This window comes from Rana temporaria, chromosome 11 (assembly GCF_905171775.1).
Source record: "Rana temporaria chromosome 11, aRanTem1.1, whole genome shotgun sequence".
Taxonomy (NCBI): Eukaryota; Metazoa; Chordata; class Amphibia; order Anura; family Ranidae; genus Rana; species Rana temporaria.
This window is the reverse complement of record NC_053499.1, coordinates 114,040,637-114,060,237: the sequence shown is the minus strand read 5'-3', so window position 1 is coordinate 114,060,237 and position 19,601 is coordinate 114,040,637. Positions and strand designations below refer to the sequence as shown.

The 19,601-nt window shown below is 43.8% G+C and overlaps 1 protein-coding gene across 1 annotated transcript in view; it reads right to left on the bottom strand.

Moving 5' to 3' along the window:
- Positions 1 to 19,601, bottom strand: part of LOC120917513 (transmembrane protein 272-like) — a 73,440-nt gene that overhangs the window by 5,400 nt on the left and 48,439 nt on the right. Inside the window, exons 4-6 of the mRNA XM_040328858.1 lie at positions 13,214 to 13,273; positions 12,937 to 13,113; positions 3,454 to 3,608 (exon numbers count right to left, since the gene is read on the bottom strand). Coding sequence (XP_040184792.1) covers positions 3,454 to 3,608; positions 12,937 to 13,113; positions 13,214 to 13,273 — 392 coding nt within the window. The remainder of the gene's footprint in view (positions 1 to 3,453; positions 3,609 to 12,936; positions 13,114 to 13,213; positions 13,274 to 19,601) is intronic.

Below are 19,601 nucleotides of genomic sequence, written 5' to 3'. Positions count from 1 at the left end.
ATTGGAGACATCCTGTAAGGACGTTATTCCACATATACTGTTGAACAGTCACGCTAAAAAACCAGCATCCGATCAGCGGGAGAGATCTCTGTATCAACACTGCTTGTGTTAATAGTGAAATCTATCAGTTCTTTTTCTGTTCAACCAGCGGGCTGCATTTTTTGTTAATGGCACCCATAATGCATCTTCATTTACGGCTGCTGAACCTCTATGTACTGCAGTACTATGCAGTTTGGTGCAGTGTAATGTGAAAAAGTAGTGAGTCCCTTACGTTTTGTGTATTCCCCCGCGTTTTGCAAGCCAGACAAGTTAATGGGTTGTCACAACCGAATGGCACATGAACACACGCATTCCAGCGTGAACTGACCCTTAGTAGAAGTTCAGGGAGGGGAAGTTTCACTTGTTTGCATCCACCCCCATCCTCTTAAACAATTGGCACTTTATTGGGGGGGGAGTAGGTACCTGGTTTTGACAGGTACCAGCTCCCACGTCGGATTGCTGTGGCGACCCAAGTGGAAGTTCAGAATCCTCCCCTTTCCCCACAGACTTCTGAGACACATCACAGGTTCCAGAAGACTGCGGGATCATTCACAATGTGCATTGTGGCTTGCGCAGCGGGAAACATTTCTCTTATGCCGCGTATACACGAACATTTTTAATGGTCTGGAAAAAACTATGTTTTTTTAAACCCGATTCTTGTTAAAGCGGAGGTTCACCCTAAAAAACTATGTACCATCCAAATCAGCATACTAGCGTCAGCTACAGTATGCCTTTTTTTTTTGCGCTGTACTTACTGTTTAATCCGTCACTTTCGTTTCAGTAGGCGTTCCTATGAAGAGGGGAACATGATTGATGTCTGGCTATGGTGCGTCACGCGTTCCGAAAATAGCCAGAGTAGGACTCGGCTCTTCACGGCGCTATACGGCGCCTGCGCACAGACTAGGAGCTGACTGCGCAGGCGCCGTATATATCCGAGTCCTATTTCGGCTATTTTCGGAACGCGTGACGCGCCATAGTCAGACGTCAATCATGTTCCCCTCTTCATAGGAACGCCTATTTCCCCGCCGGAGTCTGAAATGAAAGTGACGGATTAAACAGTAAGTACAGCGAGAAAAAAAAAAAAAAAAGGCATACTGTAGCTGACGCTAGTATGCTGGTTTGGATGGTAGATAAAGAAATTTTTTTTTTAGGGTGAACCCCCGCTTTAAGCCTGCCTTGCCTACACGATAGTGAAAAAAAAATGCTTGAGCAAAGTGCGGTGACGTACAACACGTACGACGGCACTATAAAGGGGAAGTTTCATTCGGGTGACGGCACCCTTGGGGCTGCTTCAGCTGCTTTCGTGTTAGTAAAATTTTGGTGAGAGACGATTCACGCTTTTCAGTCTTCGTGCTCTTTAGTCTGTTACAGCGTGACGAATGTGCTATCTCCATTACAAGCGCTAGTTTTACCAGAACAAGCGCTCCCGTCTCATAACTTGCTTCTGAGCATGCGCATTTTTTTCATGTCATTAAAGCCTACACACGACCATTTTTTACAACGTGAAAAACAGCGAGAAAAAATAGAGCATGTTCTAAATTTTTAATGCCCATTTTTCACGTCATGAAAAATGCTCTGAAGCCTATACACAATTGTTTTTAACCACTTAAGGACCGCCTCCTGCACATTTACGTTGGCAGAATGGCACGGCTGGGCACAGGCACGTACCTGTACGTCCCCTTTAAGTGCCCAGCCGTGGGTCGCGCGCCCACGACCTGGTCCGAAGCTCCGTGACCGTGGCCATGGGACCTGATCGGTCACAGGAGCTGAAGGACACCTTCCCCGTTCTTCACAGTGGCAATGTCACTGATCGTCTGTTCCCTGATATAGGGAAAGGCGATCAGTGACGTCACACGTCCAGCCCCACCCTCCTACAGTTAGAAACACATATGAGGTCACACATAGCACCTAGTGGTTAACTCATAAACTGCAATTGTCATTTTCACAGTAAACAATGCATTTTTATATGATAAAAAATGATCACAATTAAAAGAGCATAAATGCACAAATAATACAATCACAAACAGCGCTAATAGTGACAGTTCTGGTGTAAATGCCCAAGGCACCACTGCTACACTATAAAAATTGCGTGAAGGAAATCAATCAGTAGAGGCAAAAGTTCCAAAAAGAGTGTGGTCCACTTTAAGAAAGGACAGACAGTAAGCACCTTCCACCCGAACTCCTCAAGAGACACCACGTGGGACAAAATAAGCCCCCTCTGGGGTACGCACTTACCACAAAGTAAGTAATATATAGCAATGTATATATATCTCCAGACTGGTACTGATCCTTCAAGCAGGGTAATCAAACACATCTGTGTGGAAGCTCCCAATTAAGCCAGAAAAAGACAAAAACAGTGCCATAGCATAATTCCGTTTTTAATGGATTAAAAAAAATAGTAGCCCACAGATGTAAAAAACCCCTTCAAATATTACACGTACAATATAAAAGATAAACAAGCGCATAATCACCAACTCCTGTGTGATAGGTGAAGCGTCGTGCTGGTCCTGCTTCAGTCTCACAGAGACTAACAACTTCTGGTTCCAGCCGAGGCCCTGGTGGAGCGCAAGCGTCACTTCCTGAGCGTCGTGAGTAGCCACGCCCTGTGCATTTTTATAGCAATTTTTGCTGTGAAAATGACAATGGTCCCAAAAATGTGTCAAAATTGTCCGATGTGTCCGCCATAATGCCGCAGTCACGAAAAAAAAACGCTGATCGCCGCCGTTAGTAGTAAAAAAAAAATATTAATAAAAATGCCATAAAACTATCCCCTATTTTGTAAACTCTAGAAATTTTGCGCAAATCAATCGTTAAACACTTATTGCGATTTTTTTTTACCAAAAATATGTACAAGAATACGTATCGGCCTAAACAGTTTTTTATATCTTTTTTGGGGGGTATTTATTATAGCAAAAAGTTAAAAATATTGTTTTTTTTTTCAAAATTGTCGCTCTATTTTTGTTTATAGCGCAAAAAATAAGAAACGCAGAGGTGATAAAATACCACCAAAAGAAAGCTCTTTTGTTTGGAAGTCACATTGCACGACCGCGCAATTGTCAGTTAAAGCGACGCAGTGCCGAATCGCAAAAACTTGCCAGGTCCTTTACCTGCGTAATGGTCCGGGTCTTAAGTGGTTAATGACATTAAAACAAAAATGTCATTTTTCACATCATGAAAAACGGTCGTGTGTACGCAGCATTACTTAAGATGTTGGCATCTGGACCCAAAAGGGTGTAAAGATTCACCTCGGGTGAGGACAGTGCTGGACCCCTGGACAGGTGAGTGTCCCTATATGTAAAGTAAGCAACTACAGTATTTGTAGATCCTGACTTTTTTATTGATATTTCACTATTATTGGGCAAGTGCTGGGCATGTGGTGATATATACAGTATGTTTACACAATAGCTTACTCACCAGGAGTCCTGCACAACATGTACAGAGACAAATGACTGCAACAAGGAATGCCAGAAAGATATACTCAAAGATCAGGATTCCAAACGCAAATTTATATGCTAAATCATTGCAGCGTCTTGGATTGTCTTGATAGATTCGAAAAACCCAGACACTACCTAAAAAAAAAGAAACAAGATGCCAGTTTTCAAATCGAGAAATATACCTGCAAAATATAATTTTTTAAATGCAGTAAGGGTAAGAAAAGATGCAGTCCACAAAACACTGCTAAGTTTCTAAAGGTGTCTATAGGTGAAGATTTGAAGCCAGATTGGGACACAGTCTTTTATATATGGTATCTGCTGATGTGGCTTTTCTCCTAATAAGCTGGCACCAGTGGCATTAGTAATGTGCCCCCCGTCACTTCTCAACACAGACTATACATAAATGTTTGCAAGATATCTCTTACTGTCTTATTATGTTTCCTTTAATGCAGAGTGACCTCTCCTATAATATAGGCAAATGAAATCTCAATAATGGAGATACTAGCAGTAGATTACCCTCTGATAATTAAGGATCTTTATTTTAGCCAAGTGACTGTAATTTTCAAATCACAAAATAATTACACAATATTATTACATAATATAAATGAATACTGACTTTTATAGATAAAGTTGATCCAGGGAATATGCCTCTTGGGGGATCAGGAAGAGATTTTTTCCCCCTGCTGGAGAAAATTAGGTCATGCTTTGCTGGGGTTTTTGTCTTCCTCTGGATCAACTGTGGGTATAGGATTGTGTACATAGGATTGTAGAATTGTATTTTTATTTTTTTCTATATGTTGGTTGAACTAGATCAGGGGTGATCAACCTTTTGAAGGCCGAGGGCCACTTAAGCGAATTAGTAACCAGTCTCGGGCCACAATGAGTGGATAGAGCAGATAACAGATCTGTGTCCAGACAAAATCTGTTTACATTTGCCGCTCCATAGAGGTTAATGGAGGGACCGATCCTGTGAAAGGGGCCCAAGGCTGCTTTTACACTGATGGTCTGCGGTCTATTGCGGCGCAGTGTACCTGTGGTTTTCCCGCCGGTTAGCTGCACTTTGCCATATACATCTATTATATCCTGCAGGTCTGGTGCCCTTTTCTGAAAAGCCGCTTGCTTCCTCTACTGCCGACTTCATTTACAACACTGATGCTCTCGGATGGCAGGTCGTCAATCTGGGCTTGCCAACCAGCCATTCCAGAGCAGGAGGTCGCGGGCCACATCAGAGGGCTCCGCAGGCCACATGTGGTCCCCCCCCCGGGTCACTGGTTTGGCACCCCTAAACTAGATGGACTTGTGTCTTTTTTCAACCAGACTAACTATGTAATTATGTAAATGGACTTATCTTAAAAATTACCCAAATTTTCAAAATCATGCTGAGATTATAACCAATATTCATATAAAAGAACATCTGGGTAGCAGTGACCATAACACAATTTAATTTAATGTTAGATGTAAGCAACAGACACATACTGAAAAAAAAGCACTTAACTTTAAGGCCCCATACTCACGACCAAACATGTCTGCTGAAACTGGCCCGCAGGCCAGTTTCAGCAGACATGTTTGGTCGTGTGTAGGTGCGAGCGGGCCGAATTCCAGCAAACATTTGCCCGCCGGGCCTTTTCCCAGCAGACAAATATTCCTGGACTTGTTTTAAAACAGCCCGCTGGAATTCAGCCCGCTCGGACATGTACGGTCGTCAGTACAGACCTACCGTACATGTCCAGGCGCCCGCCGTCCCTCGCATGCGTCGAATGACTTCGACGCATGCGTGGAAGCATTTTAAAGGCGGGCCGCCCACGTCGCCGCGTCATTGTCGCGGCGACACCGCGTCATCGACGCGGCGACACCGCGGACACGCCCCGCGTATTGTTTACGCGCGGACTTCTGTACGATGGTGTGTACAACCATCGTACAGAAGCCCTCTGGCAGACATGTATGGTGAAAACGGTCCGACGGACCGCTTTCACCATACATGTTTGTCCGTGTGTACCCGGCCTAAGAGAGCACATTTTCTAAGGATGAGGGCTGCTCTCCTAGACTTATGCCGCGTACACACCATCGTTTTCTGCGATGGAAAAATGCGACGCTTTATGTGCTTTAAAAAAACGTCATTTTTCAAACTTCAATTTGAACAACGACGTAGCATACACACCATCGCTTTTTCACAACGCTCTAGCACAGCGCAGTTCCGTCAATCACGCACGACGTCACTATAAAGGGTCGTTTCCATGCGGAAGACGGCCTCTTTTGCTGATATCGTGTTGCTGCGTGTTAGTAAAAGTTTGGTGAGATACGATTCGTGATTTTCAGTGACTGTGCTTTAAATATCGTTTTCTTGTCTATAAGCTGAAAAACACCTTAACGAATGTGCTGATTCCATTCTGAACAGTCGTTTTACATGAATGAGCGCTGCCGTCTCCTAACTTGCTTCTGAGCATGCGCGGGCTTAAATCGACGTTTTTACGTACACACGGTCAATGTTTAGAACACAGAAAACGACGTCGGCCAAAAACGACACATAAAATTGAAGCATGCTTCAATTTTTTTCTGTCGTTTTTTAGAAGACATAAAACGACGTTTTTGCCCACACACGGTCAATTAAATTGACGTTTTTGAAAATGACGTTTTTTTCCATCGCAGAAAACGATGGTGTGTACGCGGCATTAGACTGGAAGGGAATATTGGTATTGATGAACACAGAACAAAAATGGGAATTCTTCAAAAAGACTGTGTGCAAACACACTGCAAAGTATATTCCCATGGGCAATAAGTTTAAAAGGCTAAAAATAAAAACCTATGTGGCACACGGCCAAAGTTAATAAAGCTATAACTAAAAAGTAAAATGAAGGAACACTATCATCGTTTAAATGTTACAAAGAATATAACAAAATATGTAAAAAGGATGCAAAAATTCAAAACAAAATGACAGATTGTAAAAGATAGTAGGAAAACCCCCCAAAAAATATTACAATTAGGGTTGTCCCGATACCGATACTAGTATCGGTATCGGGACCGATACCGAGTATTTGCGGGAGTACTTGTACTCCCGCAAATGCCCCCGATGCCTGGCCGAATACTCAACCCCCCCACCCCCCCGCCACATGGCCGAATACTCAGCATCCCCACCCCCCCGCTACGACGCATCCCGCCGCAACGCCGCCGCTTGGTTAATACGGGCGGGCAACATTACAGCTTTCATTTGAATAGCTGTAGTGTTTCCCGCCGCGCCGCGTATAGACACTCCCCCTTGCTCGGGATTGGACGGGTGATCTGTCCAATACCGAGCAAGGGGGAGTGTCTATACGCGGCGCGGCGGGAAACACTACAGCTATTCAAATGAAAGCTGTAATGTTCCCGCCCGTATTAACTAAGCGGCGGCGGCGGCGCGGAAGCATCTAGGTATGGGAGACATGGCTGCTTATGTGGGGGGGAGATGGCTGCTTATATGGGGGACATGGCTGCATATATGGGGGATATGGGGGACATGGCTGCATATATGGGGGATATGGGGGACATGGCTGCATATATGGGGGGACATGGCTGCATATGTGTGGGGACATGGCTGCATATGTGTGGGGACATGGCTGCATATGTGTGGGGACATGGCTGCATATGGGGGGGACATGGCTGCATATGTGTGGGGACATGGCTGCATACATGGCTGCATATGGGGGGGACATGGCTGCATATGGGGGGGGACATGGCTGCATATGGGGGGGGACATGGCTGCATATGGGGGGGGACATGGCTGCATATGGGGGGGGACATGGCTGCATATGGGGGGGGGACATGGCTGCTTTTGTGGGGGGACATGGCTGCATTTGAGGACACATTTAAAAAAAATTACGGTATTCAGTATCGGCGAGTACTTGAAAAAAGTATCGGTACTTGTACTCGGTCCTAAAAAAGTGGTACCCTAATTTAAATATATGAATAGTAAAAAGGTCAGGTCTGAGTATGTAGGGCCACTACAAAATAATATGGAGTGGTTGACTGGGGACAAAGAAAAGGCAAATGTATTAAATACTTTCTTCAGCTCTGTGTATTCGGGAGCTCAAGTCCATAATGGGGATGGCATTAACGCACCCCGAATGATCAACATTGGCACAAAAGTGATATGGTCCAGAAATATTTAGACAGAAAAAAGGTGGATAAAGCCCCTGGACCAGATGGCATCCAACCACAGATCCTAAAAGAATTGAGCTCTGTAATTTCAAAGCCATTGTTGTTTTAGGGACTTGTTAAGGACTGAAATAGTACCACTGGATTGGCGTAGGGCCAATATGGTGCCTATATTTAAAAAGGCCAAAGTCTTTAACAAATAACTAAAGAACTGTTAGTTTAACTTCTATAGTTGGGAAGATACTGGAGAGTTTATTAAAAGATCACATAGATGAGTTCTTGCTGGAAAACATATTTTAAGCAACAGACAGCATGGATTCATGAAAGACAGAAGTTGTGAAACAAATCTGATTTCTTTTTATGAGGAGGCAAGTAAAACCTTAGACAAAGGGGTGGTTGTGGACGTGGTAAACGTGGATTTTTCAAAAGCTTTTGACACAGTTCCCCACACACGGCTAATGTGTAAGGTGAAGTCCACATGCTTGGAAAGATCCATTTGTAAATGGATAGAAAACTGGCTAAAAGACAGAATTCAGAGACTAGTGGTTAATGAATGTTACTCTCAATGGTCTAAGGTTATTAGTGGTGTACCCCAAGGTTCAGTGTTGGGACTCTTCTTTTATTATCTTTGTAAATTATATTGGGTCTGGGATTAAAAGTACCATTTCAGTCTTGACACCAAACTATGCAGTAGAATACCCTCCTTATAAGCGGTCTTCAACTTACAAGCTGACCCCAATGCACTGTTTAATTGGGCAACTGTGTCGCAAATGAGGTTTAATGCTGATAAATGTAAAATTATGCACTTGGGAGAATCAATGGTGGAGAAGGATCTGTTTCCAAAGTGAGCAAAGTCCTTTCTTGGAGAGAGGGAGAGGGAGAGGGAGAGGGAGAGGGAGAGGGAGAGAGAGAGAGAGAGAATTTTGCCCCTGTACAAATCATTAGTAAGACCTCATCTGGAATATGCAATTCAGTTTTGGGCTCCAGTTCTCTAAAAGGATATTGAGGAACTGGAGAAAGTGCAGAGAGGGGCAACCAAACTGATAAGAGGCATGGAGGAGCACAGCTATGAGAAAAGATTAGAGGAACTGAATTTATTTTCTCTTAAGAAGAGGAGAATAAGGGGGATTTGATCAACATGTACAAATACATAAGGGGTCCATATACTGTAGTGGACTTGGTGTTGAGTTATTTACTTTAAGGTCATCACAGAGGACAAAAGGGGGCACTCTTTACCTCTAGAGGAAAAGAGATTTCATCTCCAAATATGGAAAGGTTTCTTCACAGTAAGAGTTGTGAAAATGTGGAATAGACTCCCTGCAGAGGTGGTTTTGGGCAGCAGAGTAGGCTTCTTTAAAAAAGGCCTGGATTATTTCCTAAATGTACAGAATATATGGGTACTAACATTTATAGGTAAAGTTTATCTAGGGAATATCAGCTTGCCTCTCAGGGGATCAGGAGGGAATTTTTTCCCCTGCAGTAATCAAATTGGACAATGCTTTGCTGGGGTTTTTCCTATGGATCAACTGTGGGTATAGAATTATGTATTTGGGGTTTTGTGTGTGTTTTTTTTTATTGGTTAAACTAGGCGGACTTGTCTCTTTTTTCAACCTGACTATGTAACTATGTAAAATAAAATTTGTCATGGATGGAGGGGGAAGGAAGGTACAGGAAAAATAGACATTGCACGTGGTATTGCCGTCCGTTGCGCACCCTCAAAAATCAACCAGCATGTTAGTGAGTTATTGCAAGGGCACCAAGTTTCCAAATCCAGACACAGGTAGCAACTTGTGTACTTGGTCAGTACACTCTGTGCTAAAGCGGACTGGCACACAGACTTTTAGCACACACTGCTCTCACTAGCTTTTACAGGTTAGCTAAACCAGGGGATGCCACTTATAAAGTTTGTGTAAACCTACACATTTACAATTTCTTACTGCCAACCACCACTAGTGGAAGACTGTACCACAATCTGGCTTGCTGGGCATACATAGGCAGATGTAAATCTAGCATACAAATTGGGTGTACTCTAATGGTTGTGTAGCAGCTAGGAGATTCCCACATGCTTCCCAAGCTATCCTGTGAGCGGGAACCTTTATGCTGTCACCTTATGCAGACACACACACACAGATCCACATTAGTTAATGAGACCTATCCCTGCTTGTGGTAAATACAGTACGATAACTTTCACATGTCGGTACTAATCTTCACACAGTCAGACTGGCCATCTCTATGTCAGCCAGCCGCTGCAATACAGAGAATATGAAAGTGCAGTCACATGATGCAATCTACAGATTAGCAGTAGCTTACGACCGGAACCATAGGCACTGAAGATACAATACAATTACACACATACAGTATATAAAAGGGATACAACTTACAGAAAACAAAAACGTTTGGGACCCCCTGGAAATGACAAATTGTACATCTCTATTTTTAAACATTAACGATTAGTGAGTTGGCACCCCCCAGAACGTTTGGATGGCAGGGGTTTGGTCCTTGTATATTACCCAATTATCATAGATAAGAATTTGGTAATAACAAAACTTCAAAAACACATAACTGTCCTGAAAAGCCCATGAGGTACCGACTGAACGCGGCAAGTGAGCCATAAAAGGAAATTAAGGATTCCAATATTTTAGGGAATAAGTCTTGGTGATAACCTGCCGAATCCACCCACAAATAGTGTAGCAGTATAAAGAACACCTTATGGGAGCCCGCAGACAGAACAACAAGTCAATCCAAGTTTCTAATAGAAAAAGTGGTCAAGAGGTATACATCTAAATAGTGTAGAAAAATCACCTTGGGAAGCTTTGTAGTTAGAAAAAGAGAGGAGAGGAAGAAAGGAAGGACGTTGTCTTAATTAAAGGGGTTGTAAAGGAAAAAAAAATGTTTCCCTAAATAGCTTCCTTTACCTTAGTGCAGTCCTCCTTCACTTACCTCATCCTTCCATTTTGCTTTCAAATGTCCTTATTTCTTCTGAGAAATCCTCACTTTCTGTTCTTCTGTCTGTAACTCACCACCGTAATGTGAGGCTTTCTTCCTGGTGTGTTGAGAAAGCCTCTTGAGGGGGCGAGCAGGAGGGTCAGGACGCCCACTAACACACAGCTCCTTTCTCTATCTGCAAAGTAGAGAGTGTCCTGACTTGCCTGCTCGCCCCCTCCCCCCTCAAGAGGCTTTCTCCACACCAGGGAGAAAGCCTTGCATTACTGTGTGTAGTTACAGACAGAAGAACAGGAAGTGAGGATTTCTCAGAAGAAATAAGGCCATTTAAAAGCAAAATCATCGAAGGATGAGGTAAGTGAAGGAGGACTGCACTAAGGTAAAGGAAGCATTTAGGGGAAAAAATGTTTTCCTTTACAACCCATTTAAGGTTGAAGAGAGAAACTACTTCTGGGAGAAAGAAGGCTCCTGAGACCTCAAAGACACCTTGTCGAAAAGAACAAGGAAATCCACCTTTTAAGTGAAGTTGGCCAAAAGGATATCCTGAATGGGCTCAAAGGGAGCCTTCTGTAGAGCTGACAGGTCCAGATTAAGATCCTATGGTGAGACTGGTGAATGAACAAGGGGTGCTTTGTGCGCCACCTCCTGAATAATGGCCATTACCAGAAAATGAACAGTCAATGGCCTGACTAATAATCTTTTTGAGCTGACCCCACAACAACTAATCAGAACTAACTTTACTAAGTTCAGAGTACAACAAAAATATATATGTTTTTGTTTGCTGTGGGTATTGGGTCCTTTCATTGTTTTATTAAATATGTTTGTATTTAGATACATAGGCCCAGATTCTCAAAGGGCTTACGACGGCGCAACGCAATGTGCGCCGTCGTAAGTCCTAATCTGGGCCGTCGTATCTATGCGACTGATTCTTAGAATCAGTTACGCATAGATAACTATTAGATCTGACAGGCGTAAGGCTCTTACGCTCTCGGATCTTAAATGCAATTTTTTTTGTCGCCGCTAGGTATCGCCTCTGTCGTTTTCCCCGTCGAGTATGCAAATTAGCAAAATACGCGAATTCCCGAACGTACGCGCGGTCGACGCAGTGAAGTTACGACGTTTACATTAGATTTGCGACGCGTAAAGTTGCCGCTGCTATATGAGGAACAACCAATGTTAAGTATGGCCGTCGTTCCTGCGTCAAAATTTAAAAATGTATGTTGTTTGCGTAAGTTGTCCGTGAATGGGGCTGGACGCCATTTACGTTCACGTCGAAACCAATGACGTCCTTGCGACGTCATTTAGCGAAATGCACGTCGGGAAATTTTAGGGAAGGCGCATGCGCAGTACGTTCGGCGTGGGAACGCGCCTAATTTAAATGCTCCACGCCCCCTACCCGGCTCATTTGAATTAGGCGGGCTTGCGCCGGGGGATTTACGCTACGCCGCCGCAACTTTCCAGGCAAGTTCTTTGTGAATAAAGCACTTGCCTGTAAAACTTGCGGCGGCGTAACGTAAATGACATACGTTACGCCCATCTACGAGAATCTGGGCCATAAAATATAAATTAGTATACGTAAAGTAAAAATAAATAAATATGATAAAAATGTATTAGTGTGTTAAAAGAAGTAGTCCGGGATTAAAAAAAAAAAAACTAACATTTATACTCACCTAGGCTGGATGCAGCATTGATTGGATGCTCCATCTTCCCCCCCCCCCTACACTGAGAACTGAGTAATCAAAAACAGCTGATCGCTCTGTTCTTAGTCTTTAGTGATCAGAGAGCTGTACTGTGCAGGGGGAAGGAACATCTGGCCCAGGGTCTTAGCATCTCGCTGAGAGGCCGAACCAGCTGGTAGTCCAGAACAGTGTTTCTCAACTCCAGTCCTCAAGGCGCCCCAACAGGTCATGTTTTCTGGCTTTCCATTATTTTGCACAGGTGATTGTATCAGTTTCACTGCCTTAGTAATTACCACAGCTATTTCATCTGAACGAAATCCTGAAAACATGACCTGTTGGGGCGCCTTGAGGACTGGAGTTGAGAAATCCTGGTCCAGAGCATTTAGGTGGATCCCAACATTAAATTCACAATCTCTCCAGAGTCTGGACCAGCTGAGTGATGTCAGACAACAGTGGGCTTTAGCTGAATATGGGTCACAGGAGTGCAGAATGGAGTGCATTCCCATGATCCCCAGGAGTAGTAGGGCTAAAAGTGCTTTGGCCCTACTTCTCCTTTAAGAATATCTCTTGTATGTGCATTTTCAGTTCCCATCTGCAGCTGGTATTTTATAGTTACATAATGGATTCTGTGTTTTTCCCTCTTTATGTGCAAGTAATTTCCTGTTAAAAATTATTATGAGGTTATGTTTATAATAAAATCCAACTACATGTACCTGCAATAAACCAGGCAAAGGAAAAGAGGCCCAGCACACTCTCTATACCATATGCCACTTTTTCAGCAACCAACTTCAGCGGGATCAGGGCAAATGCTAGCAGATGAAAGATGCCAGCTACTATCAAGTAGATTGGAATTTTGGGCTCAACTGGACAGTTGTAAACATGCATGGACCCTGCAGAAAAATAAAAACAACAATGTCAATTTTTGCATCAATGGTAAAATGAAATTGTCAAAAAATGTAATATATTTTAAATAGATTCTCTGTTTGTTACCTATGATAATCATAGCAAGGCTGAGCGCCGTCCAGAGCAATAAACTGAAGAGTTGTGAGGCTGAAAAAGATGAAAAAAATGCAAATGTTACTGAACATTTTAATTAATCAAAAAATGTATAAGAAATAAAAGAGAATGTTAAGCACTCATTTAAAAGATGAATAAAATATCAAATGTTCGAGTCTTTTATATACAGATAATGTATAATGTTTCTTTTCAGTACGCACACATTTCGTTTTTTTAAACAACTGTCTACTTTAGAGGCCAGTTCACACTAGAACGCACACTTTTTTGTGCTCCCTCGCCTTTCCGGTTTTGACAGCCTATTCATTTCAGTGGGTTGCCAAATGCACGGTAATGCATAGAAAGTAGTGCAGGAGTTACTTTTGAAATTGAACAGCACCAAATCGCAATTGTAGTATGATATCATGCGGTATGGTGGCTGCGTTTGCGAGATGTGTTTTGGGTGCCATTAACAATTTCCAATGGGATATCAGTTGGCTGCAGCCACTGATCAACAAAAGTTTTCCAGTGTGACCATTTAAAAGAAGTTGGTCTAATAAAGGTCAGCTGCTGTCAAACAGGGAGAACCACACACATTGATTGAAATTCATCCAGGGCCTGCTTAACTGGACACATTTCATGTCTGTCTATGGGCATCTTTACAGTTCAGGCTCTAGTACACTGATGACAGTGGGCCGCTGCTCTCCATCTTATCCACACATGGAGCACCCATCTTAGAGGATATATATATATACATACACACCGGTATATATCAAACTGCTCAAATTATTATTATTTTTTCCAGAGTTCATTTGTGCATGCTTGCCCTTCTATTTTATGTTCATGTTTTAATTCCAATGATTTGAATATTTGATCCTATAAAGATGCTTTTCGTGTAGGGTTGCAACCTTTCCTTCAAGCCAAACCTGTACACTTTAGCGGCACAATGCTTTTTTTTTTTTTTTTAAGGGGCAACGCTGTGAAATCTAGTGTAAAGTTGTAAATCTATTATGCAAGGGGGTTTCTGCTCACCATAGCCCCCAATTACATCAGAGTTTCCAGCATTTACCTTAAATCAGGGTTCCCAAATCTTCTCTTAAATCACAGTCTGCAGAGTACCCCTTACATCTGAGTCCTCCTTACCTCAGTGTACTCAGGAGGAGGGAGGGGGGGGGGACGACTACAGTTACAAATAGTGGATGGTGGCTGCAGATGCGCTACGTTTGCTAGATGCGTTTTGGGTGCCATTAACAATTTCCAATAGGATATCAGTTGCTGTCAAACAGGGAGAACCACACCCATTGATTGAAATTCATCCATGGCCTGCTTACGGCTGACATCACTCAGTTGGTCCAGACTGGAGGGATCTGGACTTTAATGTCAGGATCCACCCAGATGCATGACCAGCAGCTGGCTGAGAGGCTGAGCCATCCGCTTCCGCCCTCTCCACAGCTGAGCACTCCAGTGAGCGTTAGAGGGGCAGAGAAGAGAGGCTGTGACTGACCGGTTTTGCGATGTGAAAAATTACGTTTTTTTTTTATGTCATTAAAAACGATCGTGTGTGGGCTCCAGAGCATTTTTCTCGATGTGAAATATGGGCATTAAAAATTTGGAACATGCTCTAAATTTTCTCGTTGTTTTTAACAACGTAAAAAATTATCGTGTGTGGGCTTTAACGACGTGAAAAAAACGCGCATGCTCAGAAGCAAGTTTTGAGACGGGAGCGCTCGTTCTGGTAAAACTAGCGTTCGTAATGGAGATAGCACATTCATCACGCTGTAACAGACTGAAAAGCCCAATTCATCTCTCACCAATGTTTTACTAACACAAAATCAGCAAAAGCAGCCCCATGGGTGGCGCCATCTGAATGGTACTTCCCCTTTATAGTGCCGTCGTACGTGTTGTACGTCACCTTGCTTTGCTAGAGCATTTTTTTTCACGATCGTGTGTAGGCAAGGCAGGCTTAACAATAATCGGGTTTGAAAAAACTCACATCGTGTGTATGTGGCATAAGAATTGTTAAGCTGCAATATAATAGATGTTGGCTTTTGGGTTCATTAGTTTTAATGTCCAACACTGCATATTCCTAAATGAGTCTGTATTGAACAAAAATGACAGCTATATTCCAGTAAAGCCAGATATCTGCCAAGTGTGTCCAATTAATGTGCACATCCTATTGCTGACACAAGAATAATGTAGTAATGTAGTCTAGACAGGAATAAGCTTCACAGCGTTGTCAAGAATAAGAAATGTGCAAAAGTTCATTGTGTATTCTATTCTAAATCCATGAGCAGTTCCACTTATACATTTTGTATACAGAGTGTATGTATATTTATCACTCAGCTCATCTAGTAATCTGAGAAGAATCACTGCATCTGGGGCATATCTGTAGCGGGACACTACACCATTCTGTCACACCCAAATCCCAGGCCATTGTCACAGGCAAAACTTCTGCACTTGCTTCTTGCTGAAGCTTGCCTGCCCTTTTCTGCCTTTTGTGAACCTCCTACTGGACAGTGAGGGGGGGCAGGGCTTTAAGTGGTTCCAAACGCAAAATGTTTTTTACCTTGACCTCTTCACACTGGCTGTATTTAAATATTCGGGCCTCTCAGCGGGTGGGTCTTAATGCAGAGAGGCCTCATATACGAGTACCAAAATGTAAACCAGGGCTCAAAATGTAAAGTCCTGAGCTACTAGCCAGGCCTTAAGAGTTTCCTGGCCACTAGTTGCCCCACCCAACCACCAGCCTGCCCCTAATTCCACCCCTAAACACCCCTTCATAAATTATCTCATGAAATTACACTATTAAATGTTTTATGCAGAATTAGGATACAAAAATAAATATTAACAACAACTTTATCAGTGCAGCCTCAACAGTGCCCATCAGTGCTGCATTTCAGTTCCCATCAGCGCAGCCTCATCAGTGCCCATGAATGCAGCCTCATCAGTGCCCTTGAATGCAGCCCATCTCTGCACAGGGATAACAGGGAGGAGAGCTGGGCAAATCACAGAGAGGAGTTCCTGCAGTGACACAGGTTGGATCTGAAACGCTGGCCACTGTTAAAGTCCCGCTCTTATGATAGACGTCATACTACTTAAATTTCCCAGCATTGGACCAGTGTGCTGTCTATCATAAGAGCGGGACTGGCGCCACTGGCAGGTGGAGTTGAAAGGGAGCCAATTCTCCTCCCAGCGGTCAGCCAGAAAACTGGGGGGAAGGGAGAGAGGAAGAGGAGAACCGGCCAGATCACACAAAGAGGGGCACTCCTTCTCTGACACAGCTTGTATCTGAAAAGCTGGCCACTGTCAAAGTACCACCTCCTGGACCAGCTCTTATGATAGACGTCATACTACTTACATTTCCCAGAATTGGACCAGTGTGATGTCTATCATAAGAGCTGGTCAAGGAGGCGGGACTTTGACAGTGGCCAGCGTTTCAGATACAAACTGTGTCCAAGAAGGAGTGCCCCTCTTTGTGTGATCTGGCTGCCTCTCCTCTTTCCCCCACAGTTTCCTGGTTGACAGCTGGGAGGAGAATCGGCTCCCTTTTGACTCCACCTGCCAGTGGCGCCAATCCCCCCCCTTATATGCAGCTTCACACTCACCCTAAGCTAATTTCCACTCGCCAATAAGCGAGCGGAAATTTTGAGGGTCGATGTAAACAATGCTGTGCCAAGAGAACGTGCACCTGACACTAAGGTGGTTAATGCATTCTCCGCATTAAGATGAAAATCTTCCAATACCTTCATCCCCCCCACCTTAAAGCGGAGTTCCACCCAAAAGTGGAACTTCCGCTTAATCACTTCTCGCCCCCTTACATTTGGCATGTAATTTTTTTTGGGGGGGAGTGGGGGTTTAAGGAGGAGTGGAACATCCTGCCCCACTTCCTCCTTCCGCCGAGGGGCTGCTAAGTCATATCGCCTTTTGGCGGCCCCTCCCTGTAGGCGATCGCCTGGGACACGTGACCAGGTGATCGCCTGTCCAATCAGATAGCGCAGCGCCGCTCGCGCATGTGCATTGAGTGCCCGGCCGTGAAGCCGAAAGCTGTCACGGCCAGGTGCCCACAGTAACAATGAGGATGGCGGCCGGAGAGGGGGGGGGGGAGCGTAGCTCCGGCCGGCGCGTCGCTGGAACGTGAAGCAGGTGAGTGCATGTTTATTAAAAGCCAGCAGCTACACTTTTTTTAGCTGCTGACTTTTAATAAACATTAAAAATGCCTGGAACACCCCTTTAACACTCTCTCTATCCAGCACTGTGCTCATTGTCAGCAGCTCTGGTCTCTCTTTCTGGTCCGACAGGGGACTTTTCTTGAGAGCAGCAGGCTCCTGCTGTTGTCAAATCTTGTGAGGGAGGAATAGAGAGCATGGGCAAGCGATGCTGTGTGTGTATATAGACACATACAACATCACTTGAATGCCAGAAGAGGAGGTAAATGGCCACTTTTTTTAGCAAAAAGAAACTGAGCCTTTTACTGTAAGTTCTGAAACTACCTGGAATTGTAAGAGCTTTGTCTGGCAGAGTAGCCTGTCATTCATTCTTGAATGACAGGCAGGGGGGTACAGGCAGTACACCTGTAAGGGGCCCGGATGTCCCCAGGGGTCCGGATGGCAACCCCCCTTTTTTTTATCTTTTTTTTTTTTTTTTTGTAAGGGGCCCGGATGGCAACCCCCCTTTTTTTTTACTTTTTTTATTATTATTTTTTCTTATTTTTTTTGGTTTTTATTAACCACTTAAGGACCGGCTCACGTACATATACATCAGCACTTTAAAAATGAATATCTCGATAACGGAAGCTGCTGTCACAACTGAGATATTCATCTTTAACGTAGCCGGTCCTGTAAACGATAACGGTGGTCTCCGCGGAGGTGTTCAGGGTGATGTGCAGTGTTAGTTTTTTAAAACATATAGCGCTTTGCTTTTAGGCCATAAAGTAAAATTTTGGTGTCATCTCACCAAAGCACCTTCTTCCACATGTTTGCTGTGTCCCCCACATGGCTTCTCGCAAACTGTACTTCTCATGGCTTTCTTTCAACAATGGCTTTTTTCTTGACACTCTTCCATAAAGGCCAGATTTGTGGAGGGCATGACTAATAGTTGTCCTGTGGACAGATTCTCCCACCTGAGCTGTGGATCTCTACAGCTCCTCCAGAGTTACCATGGGCCTCTTGGCTGCTGCTCTACTTGCCCGGCCTGTCAGTTTAGGTGACAAACAAGGAGAGAGGCGCCTCTGGGTGCGATACTTAAGACAGTTTTTAAATTTTAAATTTTTTAAAAAAAACACAAGTTAAAAAGCCACTCACACGCGTTTCTGAATGCTGGCCGCGAATGACAGGGCTGCCGCATTCCTTTCTCAAGCTGACAGCTTGAGAAAGGAATGCGGCAGCCCTGTCATTCGCGGCCAGCATTCAGAAACGCGTCGCTTTCCTGGTGACGTCATCCCTGTTCGTCCATCGGCACACACGGCTCGCAGCGCCTGCACAGGATCCCCCTGCCCACCGCCGAAAATTAAAGATTACACCAGCGGCAGAAGGACAGATCCCCTGCATCCCACATCGCTGTACCAGGGACAAAGGGAAAGGACTCCACCAGAAGATACCTACCTACCCTCCTGAAAAATTGCTTCCACACGTTTTTGATTGACCACCAAAATGTGAGTGGCTTTTTAACTTGTGTTTTTTTTTTTAAAATGTAAAATTTAAAAACTGTCTTAAGTATCGCACCCAGAGGCGCCTCTCTCCTTGTTTGTCTCCTAGATTGGAACATGGTCTCTGTTCCCTATTGACGGCAGCCCTGTGTACATACTCCCATTCAAACATACCCGCACATCCCCCATCACCACCCCAAACAGCCGGAACTTTCACTGATTTCAGCTTTTTATACTGACTATGCTGCCTCCAATAATAATGCTCTGATAAACTTCTTGCGCATAATTTACTCGCTATACTGTCAGTTTTAGGATGGTCATGTCTTGGAAGATTTGCAGTTGTGCCATACTCTTTCCATTTTCGGATGATGGATTGAACAGTGCTCCGTGAGATGTTCAAAGTTTTGGATATATTTTTATAACCTAACCCTGCTTTAAACTTCTCCACAACTTAATCTCTGACCTGTCTGGTGTGTTCCTTGGCCTTCACGATGCTCTTAGTTTGCTAAGGTTCTCTAACAAACCTCTGAGGGCTTACCAGAACAGCTGTATTTCTATTGCAAAAATAAAGCCCAAAGGCCAACGCTGCGCTAGAAATATAAATACAGAATATCAGACAGCTGCTAGCACTCCCAAGTCAAATACGAACTTAAAATAGATATAAATAGATAAAATGCTAAATAAGTGCAGCGCTAATAAAGTTACAATTACATGAGTAAAAAAAGGCTTAAAAAGAAAACT